The sequence below is a fragment of the Callithrix jacchus genome, chromosome X (assembly GCF_049354715.1).
Source record: "Callithrix jacchus isolate 240 chromosome X, calJac240_pri, whole genome shotgun sequence".
Classification (NCBI taxonomy): Eukaryota; Metazoa; Chordata; class Mammalia; order Primates; family Cebidae; genus Callithrix; species Callithrix jacchus.
Genome location: NC_133524.1, coordinates 44695383 through 44711366, shown reverse-complemented (window position 1 = coordinate 44711366; position 15984 = coordinate 44695383). Strand labels below are relative to the sequence as shown.

Here is a 15984-nt window from a genome sequence, read left to right as displayed (position 1 = left end):
ACAGATTCCTCAATCATGCTCCTCCAGAAAAATGCATAAACAGTCATGCAATGATTTTTCCACATTTGTAACTGGCTACTCTTTTAATGACACCACCAAAATTCTTTATAAAAAATATTCCTGGCTAGGCATGGTGGCTCATGCCTGTGATCCTAGCACTTTGAGAGGCTGAGGTGGGAGGACTGCTTCAGCCCAGGAAGTAAAGACCAGCCTAGGCAACAAAGTGAGAACCTGTCTCAAAAATTAAATTTAAAAAAGGGGGAAAAATCTCATAGTGGTTCAGACCTAAATTCATGATTTGTCCTTCCTCAAGAAACCTGTAACATTTACCTTATAATCTGGTCAATGTTTTCCAAGAGTTACTTTTAGTGTGGTGGACAGACCATGAACTGTTTCTGTCTTGTTCACTGTTCACCCCTCCAGGTCTAGTATTTGCTGAATTAAATTATATGATAAGTCTAAGTTCTTTATAAAAATGTTGTAATTATGGTTTGAGATTAATCATCTGAATCATACTTTCCAAAAGGTCATGTAGAATTTGGCTAGAAGTATCCTGGCTCCTCTGAATGAAGGACACAAATATCAAATATGAATCAAAATGCCTCAGAAAGTAAAATACTGGCTAAAAGGAGTAAGTGAGCATTTCTGCCTGTAAGTAAAGACATTTAAAAAATGCAACTGTCCTGCATTCGCCAAAGCTAAGGGTCAAATGGGAAATAACTCTTGGTATCATAAGAACTTGGGGATTTCCAGTGATCTCCTCAGGAGAGGAATAATTCACTTGGCAGAGAAAGACTCCACCCTGTACTGTGCACTCAGAATTCTGTAACTCAGAGAACCTAAGTTAGAAGCAAATTGCTACTAATTAAACCTCATACCATCCAAGTATAACATTTCTAGAACAGAGATACCCATTCCCTTTGGATAACATAAATGGTTGAAATAGAGAATCTCAGAATCTGGGGAATTAGGATTCTGGCTTCGCCACTGGTTTGCCATGTGTCCAGCCAATGAGCCAAATGAGTTCATTTATTAATAAAGGAAATGATATGGAAACTGGGCAAAAGCAAGTGGGCAGCAAAAATGAAGAATCCAAAAGGCATAATTTACTACTGCAAGAGAGGCCATAATCACTTGTGTGAATTAGAAGGAAGAACAGTCACTTCCATTCTGTAAAAATTAACATAAAAGAATAACTCAGATAAACAGATGGGACAGAAGGCTTATGTCTGGAACAGAGATGACTTTAAGTATAATAACTGCACAATTTCTAGAATTTTTTGGAAATTACTTAATATTAGGAATTTAGCTTCTACTACTTAAGCAGCCTAATTTTACCTGCCATCAAAAGGAAGGAACTTAATTCCCAAAAACAAACCAATTCAAAATGAAACATTATTTATCTGAGAACTCCTTTGTAGGAATGAAAAAAATGAAATGAGAAACTGGTTCTTTTTTTGCAGAAAAGATTTTGAGATCATTTCACACTGCTAATTATTCATGCTTCAAAATACTGCAGCAATTACTAAAGACGCTGCCCCAGGAGAAAGCAAAATCCCAGATGAAGCGCTTATTTCAGAACAGACACACACACCATACCTGGCCGCCATTGGTGACAGAGAATATCCGAGTGGTGCCCCCGCACTGCTTCACATACCATAAAAACCATAGAACTGATACCTCATGAGGCTCAGAGGTTACATTGATATTCACAAAAAGAGAAGCAAAACGCCTAGCAGTCCTGTTCACAGAACAAAAGTAGAAGTCAGGTGTCAAGATGTAAAGGAATCAGAGAATGTCATGTTTTTAAAACACTATTTAGTATGTTCAGAAAGTATTTCTATTGCAATTGGGAAAAAAACCCTCAAAGATTCAATTTCTGAAGGAATGCATTTAATAACTCTTGAAGAGATTAAAGTTTTCTCCTGCTATTAAGAAATTATGAGTTCGCTCCAAATATGCTAATCCAGGTTCTCTCTAAGGGTCAGTTTCAACACCCATCCTCTCCTCTCCATCTTCATTGCCATACCCCTGGTCCAGACTACCAATATGTCCTGGTGGTTCCTACTTGGTCATCCTATATCATCTCTTGTATCCTCCACACCACAGCCAATGAGGTCTTTTAAAAGTGCCAAACTCAAAAAATCATCTGCTTAAAACCCTTCAATGACCTTCAATGGAGAAAGGACAAATCTTGAATGTGGCCGATAGATCCTGCACTATCAGGCTCTAGACCAGTCCTCCAAACTCCCCTTACACCACTTGCTCTTGTCATCAATATGGTCCAGCTACACTGTCCAATCAGTTGCTCAAAAATGCCAACATGCTTCTCACTTCAAGGCCTTCACAAAAGCTCCTCCCTGTCTCCTCTGCCTGGATGATCCATCACTGTATATCATCCACCCGTCCCTGTCTCCCCACTTCCCTGTGAACTTTGGGTCATTCTTGAAAGATACCATTCTCCACACATCATCCAATCTTTCCTGTCTCTTTGCGTACCTGTGGGTAATTTCTGGAAGGCAGTATCCTGCCATACACCATTGACTCTTCCTGTCTACCTGCTACTCCTCTGGTTCAGTTCTGGATGGTACCATTGCCCCCAAAACATACACTTTTCCCTACCTCCCCTCAGCAGTTGTGTCTCATTCCTAGAAGACAATACTCTTGCAAACTCATTTTCTATCTTCTCATGTTCCCACTAACTCTGAGAGTCATGCCTAGTAGATATCATCTGCCTACACCACTCAATCTTCCTATCGCCACCCTAATACTATGGGTGATTTTAGGATATCATTACCTCCCCACAACCCCCACAACAAATTCAACCTTCACCATCTCTTCCAGAGCTTGTGTCACATTCACGGAAGATATAATTCCCCCAATACTGACCAATCTCCCCAATCTCCCCCTTGCACCTGTGGGCCATTACTGGAAGATATCATCCCCTCCACACCATCTACTCTTGCTGTCTTCCCTCTAAACCTATGGCTAATTCCTGGAATATACCACATACCAACACCATCTAATCATAATGTCTTCCCTCAAGCCCTCGTGGCTCATTCCTGTAAGATGTATCTTGCTACAGCATTCCTGTATTCCTGTCTCCCCCAGTCCCTCCTATGTCATTCGTGAATACCACCCTCCCACAACATCCTTCCTGTCTCTCCCTACCACTACCTGTATGGTTCATTCCTAGAAGATACTATCTCTCTAAACCCCTGTCTCCCCATATCCTTGTGGGTCTTTCCTAGAAGATACCATCATTCCACACCACCTACTCTTTTTGTTTCCCCAGCCACCATACCTGTGGTTCTCTCCAAAGCCTATCCATGCTGTCTCCCGCTTCTCCTGTGGGTCCTTCCTAGAAGACACCATCTCCCCACACCACCCACCTTTCCTGGCTCCCCTAGTCACCACCTGTGTGGTTCATTCCTAGAAGATACCATATTGCCACACCATCCAGCCTATTTCCCCCTTACTCCTGAGTCATATCTGGATGATACCATCCCCTCCCTAAGGCATCTACCCTTCCCTGTCTCCCCACAGTGCTTGTGCCATGGTCCTGAAAGATACTATACCCCTACACAAAACCATCCACTCCTCCCTGTCATTCTGTTAGATATCATCCCCAGTCCCGTGTCCCCCTAAAGCACCACCAGTGTGGTTCATTCCTGGAAGATACCATGCTGCCACACCATCCACACTTTCTGTATCCCCCGGAACTCTAACCACCCTTGTGGCAGATTGCTGGAAGATACCATCTCTTAAATCCAATGTACTGTTACCTACTGCCTCTGTGGGTCACACTAGGAAGATACCATCCACATCCACCTTCCATCCTGTCTCCACCCCCACTACCGCAAGTGTGGCTCATTCCTGGAAGATACCATCCTGTCACACCCACCCCCACTACCGCAAGTGTGGCTCATTCCTGGAAGATACCATCCTGTCACACCCACCCCCACTACCGCAAGTGTGGCTCATTCCTGGAAGATACCATCCTGTCACACCTACCCCCACTACCGCAAGTGTGGCTCATTCCTGGAAGATACCATCCTGTCACACCGTGCAACCTTTGTATTTTCCCCCTACCCCTCTGGGTCATTTTGAGATGATATCACCACATCTCCCCTTCCCTGTTACCCACAGTGACTTATACCACATTCCTGAAAGATACTATCACATCCAGCCCAACACTTCCACCTTGCCTTGTCTACTCCTTTGGGTTATCCAGGAAGATGCCATCTCCACATACCTCTTCCTGTGTTCCCCCCCAAGCACCACCGGGGTGGGTTGTTCCTGGAAGACACCATCTCTCAAAACACAATCCACCCTGTATCCCTCTGCCCCTTTGGGTCATCCCTGGAAGATACCATCATGGTCACCTTCCACACTTCCTGTCTCCTCCCACTCCTCTGGGTCATAGATGGAAGTTATCTCCCCCACCACTCCCAACTCTTTGGGTCACTCCAGGAAAAACCATTCCTGCCAACAAGCCAATGTTCTCTGCATCCCCTGGATCCTGTGGACCATTCCTGGGCAGTACCATTCCACCTCACCATCCACTTTTCAAGTTTCCCTACTGTCCCCGTGACTCATTCCTGAAAAATATACCCTGCCACACCAGTCATGCTTCATCTCCCTGTCCTGTCCCTCTGAGTCATTTCACAATGATACCATGCCAGCCAGCATCCCCCTGATGGTCTCCTCCACCACCCACAGTGTTCCTCATTCCTGGAAGATAGCATCCTGTCACACCATACAACTGTCCTATCTCCTCACTACCCCTCTGATCATTTCAGGATGATGCCACACCCTCCCCATCTTCTAGGCTTCCCTGTTTCCCTGCAGAGCCTTTGTCACATTCCTGATGTGACCCCCCCCCAACATTAATCCTCTGGCTCATTCAATTATGAAATCATCCCCCCATATTTCTGCCCTTCCTGTTTTCCCCCACCACTACCCGAGTGTCTCATTCCTGGAAGATACCATCTCTCTAAACCCAATGTACCCGTCTCCCCTGCCTCTGTGAATCATTCTTGGAAGATACCATCCATCCATACCTTCTGCCACCCCCACCACTGTCATTTTGGCTCATTCCTGGAAGATGCCACCCTGCCACACCATCTAATCATTCTATTTCCTTGTTATCCTCTTGGTTATTTGGGGATGATACCACCTTCTTCCTAAAACATCTACCCTTCCCTGCCTCTCTGCAGTGCTTGTGTCACACCCTGAAAGATACTGTATACCCCTTATATTCCTTATATTATCCAGTCTGCCTTGTCTCCTCCTTGGCTCTGTGGGTTATCCTGGAAGATACCATCTCCCTACCTCATCCATCATTCCCCCCTCCCCAAATTCTGTAGTTCATTACTGGAACATACCATCTCTTCTACTGTATCCATCCTTCCTATCTACCTTCTGCCCTGTGGGTCATTCCTGTAAAATAACATTCAGTCAAACTATCTACCCTACCAGTCTTCTCCAGAACCCAGTGGGTCATTCCTGGAAGACACCATGCCCCCCACGACCCCACCAGTGTGGTTCAATCCTGGAAGGTATCATTCTGCCGCACCATCCTGTCTCCCCCATCCCTCTGGGTCATTGCTGTAAGTTATCTCCATCCACAACGTCTACCCTTCAGTTTTCCCCCATAACCCTGTGGGTCATTTCTGGAAGATTTCATTCCGTCAAATAATCTACCCTGTCTTCTCCCACACCTGTGGCTCATTCCCATAAGATATGTCCTACCACACCAGTCAGGCTTCCTGTCTCTCCCCTCTTCCTCTGGGACATTCTTGAATGATATCATCCCAGCTAACATCCACCTTTCTTATCTCTTTCTGCCACCACCAGTGTGGCTCATTTCTGGAAGATATCATCCTGACACATCATGCAACTGTCCTATTTCCCCACTATTCCTTTGGGTCATTTTGGTATCACCCCCTCACAAAACATCTACCCTTCCCTGTTTCTCCCGAGAGACTTAGTCACATTCCTGAAAGTGATAGCCCCCTCAACACTTTCCACCCTGCCCTATTTCCCGCTACCCCTGAGGATTATCCTGGAAGATACCATTTCCCCTACCGTCACTCATCTTACTCTCCCAACCTTGTGGGTCACACCTGGAAAATATCATCCTGCCTCACCTTCGCCACTTCCTGTCTCCCCCACCCTTCTGTGTCATTACTGGAATTTATTCCCAACAACATCCCCCCTTATGGTCTCCCCACAACCTTTTGAATTGCTCCAGGAAGATACCATGTCCCTAGTCAGGCCAACATTCCCTGTGTCCCCTTAGCCTATATGCAGCATTCCTTGAAAATATATCCTGTCACACCATTCATGATTCCTAACTCCCTACTAACCCCTTTGGTTCATTCCTGTACAATATCATCCCCAGTATCCACCCTTCCTGTCTCCCCTCACCACTACCCTTTTGGCACATTCCTGGAAGATACCATCTGCCTAAACTTCTTTCCCTGACTTCTCTGGGTCATTCCTGGAAGATACCATCCACATACACCCTTACTGTCTCCCACCCCCACCACTGTCACTGTGGCTCATTCCTGGAAGATACCATCCTGCCATTCAACTATCACATCTCTACTCTACCACTCTGGGTCATTTGGGGATACTACTCCCTTACCAACACATGTACCCTTTCCTGCCTCCCTGCATTGCCTGGGTCATATTCCTGGAAGATACTAACACCCCTTACATTATCCACTCTGCCTTGTCTTGGCCCTATGGGCCATCCTAGCAGATCCCATCCACCTAGCTCATCCATCATCCCCCTCCTTCCTCAATCTTGTAGTTCATTCCTGGAAGATACCATTTCCTCCATACCATCCACCCTTTATATCTACCCCCTGCCCTGTGGCTCATTCCTATAAAATACCATTCTATGAAACCATCTACCTACCTGTCTCACCCCTACTTCTGTGGCTCATTCCTGGAAAATAACATCCTCCTACATGGTCCATCTTTCCTGTTTACTTAACCCCACACATTCTGAAGACCATTCTTAGAAAATACCATCCTGCCTCACTATCTTTATTTCCTATCTCCCCCGACCCCTTTGAGTCATTACTGAAAGACATTCCCCTCCACAACCTTTACCCTCAAGTCACCCCCATCCCCCTGTGGCTCCTTCCTGGAAGATACCATCCTGGTACACCTTTCTAAACCCTCTGGGTCATTTTGGGATGATACCACCTCCTCCACAAAACATCCACCCTTCTCTGAGTCCCCAGAGTGTCTGTGTCACATTCCTAAAAAGTAACATCCCCTCCCCTCAGAAACACATTATACACCCTGACCTATCTCCCCCTTGGCCTTGTGGGTCATCCTGGAAGATACCATCCCTACCCTTTCCGTGTTCCCCTCAAACACCACCAGGGTGGCTCATTCCTGGAAGAGTCCATCTCTCTAAATACAATCTACCATGTTTTCTTCTGCCCCTTTGATTCATTCCTGGAAGATACCACCCCACTAAATTATCTATCCTAGTTGTCTCTCCCAATTCTTGAAGGTCATTCCTGGAAATACCATCCTGGTCACCTTCCACACTTCCCGTCTCCTCCTACCTCTCTGGGTCATTGACGGAAGTTATCCCTCCTCCCGAAATATCTACCCTTTCTGTCTCACCCCTGACCCGTTGGGTCACTCCAGGAAGAACCATGCCTGCAAACAAGCCCACTTTTCTTGCATCCCCTAGCTCATGTGGACCATTCCTGGAAGGTATATCCTGCCACACCAGTCATGCTTCCTCTCTCTGCCCTCTGCCTCTGGGTCATTCCTGTACCACGCTATGAGTCATTATTGGAAGAAACCATGACATCTCACCATCCACCCTTCCTTTCTCTCCCTTACTACTGCCAGTATTGTTTATTCCTGGAAGATACCATCCTGCCACACCACCAAACCTTCCTATGTATCCTCTGCCCTGTGGATCATTCCTGGAAAATTCCATTTTGCCAAATGATCTACACTACCTGTGTCCCCTCTACCACTGTGGGTCATGCCTGGAAGAGACCATCTCCCTCACCCCATCCACCTTTGTATCTGCCCCTTCCCTGTGGATCATTTCTGGAATACATCGTCCTGCCTCACCATCTATGTTTCCTGTCTTCTCACCAACCCTCTGGGTCATTGCTGGAAAATTCCCCTTCCCCTAAGATATCTATCCTTCTGGCTTCCCCTTTGACCTTTTGGGTAGAAGATACCATCTCTATCCACACAAACCAACCTTCCCTTTCTCTCCCCAGGGAGAGAGAGAAATAGCTGTAAAATTTCATTCTCCCCCTGACCCCACCTCCCCACCACACACAGGCACCATCTAATGTTGCCTGTTTCCCCTTGATCCTGTAGGCCAATCCTGGAAGATACTATAACCCCACAGGGATCCATCCTTGTTCCCCACTCCCTAACACTGTGGGGGTGTTCCTGGAAGATGCAACCAAGTCACACCACTCACTCTTCCTATCTCACCCTTGCCCTTTTTGCTCATTTCTGGAAGACATAACCTGGTAATACCAACTATACTCCCCATTACACCTCCAGGTTGTTGGTGGATGATGTCCCTGCAACATATACCTTTCCTGTCTTCCCTTTACCCCTTTGGGTCATTCATAAAAGATACCATAACACCACATCATCAACCTTTTTGTCTCCCCCATATTCCTAGTAGCTCATTCATGGCAAACACCATCCACTATACTTGTCTCTTCTCTAAACTTGTGAATCATACCTGGAAGGTACTATCTTCCTTCCCCATCAGTCTTCCCTATCTCCCCCTAATCCCTGTGGCTCATTCCCAGACAATAAAATTCCCCAATGCCATCCACCCTTCCAGTCCCCATCTCCCTTGTTTTTGTGGGTCATTCCTAAAACACCATCCATCTTTCTCCATTATCCCTTTCTCCCTTCTTGCCCTGGGGGGTAATTTTTGTAAGATATCATTCCCTCCTCTCACCAACACTGTCCAACCTTCTCTACCTCCCTTTGACACTGTGTGTCATTCTTAGATCATACCATATGCCCCACTACTATCAACCATATGGGTTACCCCTGGAAGCTACCATTTCCACCACACCATCCACCCTTCCTGTCTCTCTCTTGCCCCATGGCTTATTCCTGGCAGATACTATCCCCACAACTTTATCCACTCTTCCTTTCTCTCTCCTGTCCCTGTGTGTAATTCCTGGAAGATACCATCACCCTACATTGTTCAACTGACCCCTGCCCCTGTGGCTCATTTTTAGTTGATACACTTAGTTTCAGATTAAAGATTGCTTCATCAAAGAACGCTTCCTTTACCTTCAGACCATGTAAGGTTCTCCCTATTAAAGGAACTCTCCTAGTTCTTATGTAATTATGTTCAAGGTCAGTGCTTGCTAGAAAAACATAAACTCCATGAGGGTAAGGGCTATTCCTAAGAAGTTCACCCCCCACTCCTCAGAGCCTGGTATGGTGCCTTGACATAGTAGCCTCCACATAAACTAATAATACATGGTCTAATTGAAAAGATTATATAACATATTTTTTACTAGTACAGACTAGCTTTCCCCTCATTTCCTAGTATTCTACATCTATATGAGATTATCTTTTTATTTTATTTCAAGTTCCAGGGTAAATGTGCAGGTTTATTATACAGGTAAATATGTGCCATGGTGGTTTTCTGCACCTGTCAACCCATCACCTAGGTATTAACCCCTACATGCATTAGCTACGTATCCTGATACTCTCCCTCCCCTAACCCCCTGACAGGTGTCAGTGTGTGTTGTTCCCCTCCCTGAGTCTGTGTTCAGCTCCCATTTATGAATGAGAACATGTGGTGTTTGGTTTTCTCTTCCTGTGTTAGTTTGCTGAGGATGATAGCTTCCAGCTTCATCTATGTCCCTGGAAAGGATATGATTTCATTCTTTTTTATGGCTGCATAGTATTCCATGGTGTAAATGTACTATCTTTTCAAACTGCTTTTGTAGGCAACCTTTCCATAATATGAAAACACAATTATTGATTTTATTGATCATATAACACTTTTATTAAAAGAAGTTCTACTTCATTCACCTACTTTTCTTAGTTTTTAGATTCATTTTCTGTTCTAACCTACTTTGAAGTGCTAAAGTGCCCTCAATATTGCTATTAACTGAAAGATTACTATGTTACCTCTTAACTTTTTTTCTGTAAGTTGTTAAGAAAAGCATGGCAGTTCAAGGCAGGATATAAAAGACAAGAAGGGAGGATAAAAAGGAAATTTTGTATGGTCAAATCTACTTACGCTGTCCAGCAGATTTTATCAATGAGCTCTTTCATAGTCATTTTGTCCCATTCGTTAGCATGTGGGGCCTCCCAGGGAGCCTCAGCTGGAATCTGTAGAGAAAGGAAGTCCCCCACTCAGGTGTGACAGTAACTGCTACCTCCTCATGAGGAAGGCCCTCATGAGAACCTCCGAAAATGGGTCTCTTGGTCTCTCTGTTGAAATTTGTGATCGGTATGGAATTCTATATAGAGACAGGGAGTGGGATAGGGTTCTTTGGATTCTGTCCTAATGCCATTGCCAAAACAATACAAATAGTGATAGTATTATGTATGTCTATGCACAAGTTTATATTAATTATTATCATGATGATGATTATCATGATCACTATTATTGAAAGCTAATACCTACTTTATGTCCCAAATTCAAGTTTGAGAGATTGATATTAGAGAGCCTAAGACTAAGTAAAAAAGCTTTGGGTCAGCAAATCCTTCTCTCCTTTACTATCTAAAATGGCATTACAGGCAGACAAACAACTATAAGTAGAGATGCTTGGCAAAAATATGTCATATAAATGCTCAGGAGCATAAAATTGAAGGCACACAGGCATTTGTATAAGAGATTAGGTTGGTATGCTGGTTCCCTTGCTATGAGGTCTTGGGTAAATTACATAATCTTTGGGCACTGATTTTTCCCATTTGTCAAGTAGAAATACTACCAACTTTGCAGAGTTTGGGTACATTGGAAATGATATGCATTGGTGTACAGAGCAATATTCCCTGCAACATGGAAGGATATTAAACAGTTGCCATTGTTATTTCAGTAACTGGTCATGTGCAAACTGAACACACATTTTACCTCCTTTCCCATGTTATCCATAGTTCGCCACAAGTTGTTATAGTCCAAATATGCAATAGGGTTCCATACTGGTGGAAAGGCCCCCCGAAATGGATAGGTTTTCCCCTAGAACATAAAAGCAAACAGAATAAATCCAAAAGGGCAACACCTTAAATTTGAATGGTATTCTAAAACAACAAAAAAGCAACCAACCTAAGACTTTCAAAGTAACCAGACCCTCTACTGTGCCAGAAACATTCCCTTTGGTGGGAACTGAATACATTATACTTATACAGGACCCAATTTAATAAGATGTGCAAAATCTCCCTGGTGCTGTGTTGGCTTGTTTTAATTTACAGGAAATAATAGCTTTAAATGTATTTCTATTTATTTGGAAATTATACATAAATAAAGGTAGCACATCCTAGTATCTAATGCTGGTGCTACGATATTCTCAACTCCTGATTTCCCATCTAATCGCTTGGGAAAACTGTTCCCACTTAGATGAGAGCAGGATGACGACATGGAGGACTGGCTTTAGACCACATATAGGACAGGAATAGCAAAATGGAATATCTCATGCTGTGTTTTCAGGTCTACAAAGGCTTAATAAAGACAGGCTAGATTACAGACTATGCCTGACATAAAGAATCAGATTATTAGCAGTGTAGAATATCAGGCACTTGCCACTGTGGGCTCCTAAGCATCCATTCCCCTTTCCTGGTAGTATCCTGGTTTCTTTCTGGAAAATTGCCTCTCTTCTTCCTCTTTGTATAGCTGTGTAGTGAGGATGGTCCCAGCTACCAGCTTCCATTACAGAAAATGATAGGTTAGATTTTTTTTTTTTTCTCTCTCCACACCCCTACCCCCAGCTCCTGGGATAGCCTGGGTGTAGAGCCTGTTATCTGAGCTTGGCCGGTCACCCTCTAAGATGACTCTGATGATGGAGTGGGTCACCCACGTAGAGAAGAGAGTGGACTGTGGGTTTTCTTTCCCCATGGCCAAGTGCTGAACAGATGCTTCCTGCTACAAAGACCATGGCTATGGTTCCTGCCCCTAACTTGCCAGAGCTCTCATGCTCTCTGCTCATTCTCAAGTGTGGTCCTCCAGCCTCACATCAGTTCTGTGGGTCTTCTCATTTACTTTCAGCAAATTCCCTCTTGTTAGCCTGAGTTGGATTCTATTGCTTGGTACCAAGACCTCTAACATGAAGATGGCTCATTCATTATTAGAAACGATTAACTTCATTTCATTGTGTAACAGCCAAAGTGCTAAGAAAAGCAAGGGTGAGTAGAGGTGAATCCTTAGGAAACAGACTAGAAATGGGTAATTTATAAGACCTTATTTGCCAATTTAATTTCTTTTACTTTAAAAATAAATGTCTTGTAAATCTTCATAAGGTCAAAATCTTTTCTAACGGTATAATTTGCATGATAATTTGATTTTTTTAATTAAAGAAATCACTTGTAGAAAGGCTATTGCATGCACTGCACAATATTGAGAGCTGTGTTGAATTTTTAAAAGGGCTAAAGCAAAACTCTTGACCATCAGGGCAAGGACCCAAGACATAGCAAGCATGTGTATGCACACCTCCTAACTGAGTAAGAATATATGGCAACCATTAAGTGACAGAGAAGTAATTTTCCCTTCCACATAGCAAATTCAAATAACCTTGGCAGACTATGTGATCTGGTTTCTTATCTGAAAATGTTACATTGTAATGCTACAATATAACATTTTGGACTCCAAATCCTTTATCATCATCACCACTATCATCACTAACATTTATTGAGATCCTTCTTCATTCCTGCACTGGCTGAAGCCCTTCATATGCATTATCTCATGCAATGCTTACTCCAACCCTGTGAAGGCAAGCACTGTTGATACTTCCATTTTATCAATGAGGAAACTAAAGCCCAGTGGAAGTAGTTAGTACATCATAGAACAGAAATTTCCTGCTTCCAAAGCCTTTGCTCATAAAAGATGCTTTCTTGCCTCCTATATACCTGATAGAATGTGGAGATGGGTTTCTTCTAGAGGCATTTTTAAACTTCTCAACTTTCTCTTTCCCAAAAGAAAGAGAACTTTAAAATGTAAAACTTACAAATCTTCCACATGTACCTTTTCTGTTTCTAAGAAGTAAAAATAGAGACTAAGAAGCTCCAGGGGTAGAAGATGACTGCTGAGGGAACATAACCAACTTTGGAAAATGCTAATACATACTCAGAGAAGTGAGCAAAGATATTTTACATGGAACACAAAAATAGCAATGGAGAAGAGAGGGGTTGAGGTTAAGAAACAGCTCAGGGGCAGCCTCAGAGCAGCTGGTCCTTGTTGTAATTCCTCCCTTTACTGAAATCTGGAAAAATTGACATTTTCCTCTGTAAAATGTATGTATAGTCAAGGAATAGTCTAATATAAAACTGATCTTTGCTTTGGGAAAAATATTTTATTAAAAAACATAAATATTCTCTGGGAGGCTGAGGCAGGAGAATCGCTTGAACCCGTGAGGCAGAGGTTGTAGTGAGCCGAGATCGCACTACTGCACTCCATCCTGGGTGACAGAGCAAGACTCTGCTGTCTCAAAAAAAAAAAAAAAAGAAAAAGAAAAAGAAAAGAAAACAAGAAGACCATCAAGGCCCATAATGTAAACTTCTTTGCTGTTGATAAAGGCACCAAGTAGATAAAGGATTTCATTAATTAGTTTCACCCCTATCAGTTTCTGACTTCTCTGTTCTCATTTCACAGAAAACCCAAACTTGCTAAAAAGAAATGCACGTATGTGGGGAACACGTTTGCATGTGCAAATCCCTGAAGTAGTGCAGTAGGAGGGCCTGGTCGGTGTCTCTTGGCTGAGTGAGAACTGCCTGACAGTGTGGCCCCTCTCAGTCTCCAAAATATGTTTCTATAGTTTTCTCACCAAAGTTTCAGCAGTTTCTCAATACTAAGCCACTTCTCAGTAAGGAATGCCTTCATGACCTAAAAGGGTGAGGCAGGGGCTCTGGGAATACTTCCAAATGATGACTGCACTTTGAAAAGAAAAGGAAAAAAAATCTAGAGTAATGGTCAAGTTCATTTTGTACCTATACTCTGAAAGCTTGCTAGTTTTCCAAAGTGGCCTTTATCTCTAAAGGGCAGTGTCTTTGATACAGCAGAAATTGTTGATTCAAGCAGAACGCAATGTCCCTGGAACCATGCCCCCAAGCACTTAAATCCCTTTGAGAAATTACATCGTAATAATGGGAGACTATTGCCAGGAGATGGCAGTTTATGGCTCCCACATAATCCTTTATTGTTGGTCCTATAAGATAAGCCAAGTTTATAGTAAGAAAAATAGCATTTCCTGATTGAAACATTGGAGAACTTAATCTCTCTGCACTTTTATATTTTAGTTAAGGAAAAGAAAATCAGCATTATTAGAATACCAGAGGTCACTGGGGAAGCTGCCAAATATACTTGTTTAATCATCTTGAAAATAAAGAGCTATCTTCCAGATTAATTCAGAAACATGTCTGTCCAGCTTATATGAATACCTCAAGACCCTTCTAGTTCCACTGTTTTGTGACAAAGCCTGTAAGAGAAATCTTTTGATGATTTATTTTCTATAGTTTACAACAATGATTTAAATTTTAAAATCATCTAAGAAGAGACCCATTAAATAGGATGGTAGTATTGTGTTGTATTAATAGTTAACAAAAGCATTATATTTCTCTTTCCAAATGTAGGTATCCAAGCTCTCTTCAAACATACATAGCTTCACTCTATCTAGACAAAGCCTCCAAACACTACAGGGAAACATCTTTCCTTTTCATTTGTCATCCTCTTTACATTCTTTTAACAGTCCCACTCAAATGATGCCCTCATTGCCTTCATATGTTTCTGTTTTCTAAAATCTGACTTGTATCCTCAAAAGTCCATGGATGCCCTTTTCTCTGTGTCACCAATGAGCTCCTTTTAGCCAGATATGAAGGGATGTATCCATCCAATTAGCACTTGGCTGCATCTAACACCACCCCATCAGATAGTGCTAGTTGTCCCAAGTCTCAACCTAGTTCAAGACTCCTCCTTCTATGATCCACTGAACCACCCCCTGAGTCTGATCCTTAGCCTTTTCCCTTCCTTCTCCCCACTCCTTTCCCATTTCCCTGGGGAACTCATCCACCTTCAAATTTGTTATTATATTTGTACAGTCTTATGGTTTGCATTTTTCATGCCTCTGCTCCCTCTATGTTTGTGAATACCAAATTATCTATAACCTCTCACACCATTTAAAGGGCTGGCAGCACATTCTTATGTGTTTGCTTATGACCTGGTATTTCATCATATTCTCAGCCTCTGTCTCAAGACTTGTACAACTAACAACTAAAGCAATGGGTACCTGAGTTGTGCATTTCCATCTATGGAAAAAGAGAACTATTAAACTCAGTTATAAATGATGCCATACCATCAACAATGAAGGATTTTATTTTTTTTTCAGACAGGATCTTGCTCTGTCACCCAGGCTGGGGTGCAATAGTGTGATCACAGCTCACCGCAGCCTCAAATTCTCAGGTTTAAGTGATCCTCCTGCCTCAGCCTCCCAAGCAAGCTGGGACTACAGGTGTGTGCCACTATGCACAGCTAACTTTTGTATTTTTATTTCTTTGTAGAGATGGACTTGCACTTTGTTGCTCAGGCTGATATTGAACTCCTGAGCTCAAGTGATCCTCCTGTCTTGGCCTCCCAAAGTGCTGGGATTACAGGCATGAGCCACTATGCCTGGCCCCAATAGTGAAGGGTTTTAAAATAAATTTATGTCATCTTTTCCAAGGGATTCTAGTTATATACAGAAACTACAAACAAAACAGTTAAGATAGAAACAATATGAGTTATTCTGGAGG

The 15984-nt window shown here is 43.0% G+C and overlaps 1 protein-coding gene across 1 annotated transcript in view; it reads right to left on the bottom strand.

Annotated features, from left to right (window-relative positions):
- The window catches only part of MAOA (monoamine oxidase A), a 75146-nt gene that overhangs the window by 17147 nt on the left and 42015 nt on the right, over nucleotides 1-15984 (bottom strand). Inside the window, exons 4-6 of the mRNA XM_078363336.1 lie at nucleotides 11126-11230; nucleotides 10289-10380; nucleotides 1600-1741 (exon numbers count right to left, since the gene is read on the bottom strand). Of these exons, the coding sequence (XP_078219462.1) occupies nucleotides 1600-1741; nucleotides 10289-10380; nucleotides 11126-11230 (339 nt within the window). The remainder of the gene's footprint in view (nucleotides 1-1599; nucleotides 1742-10288; nucleotides 10381-11125; nucleotides 11231-15984) is intronic.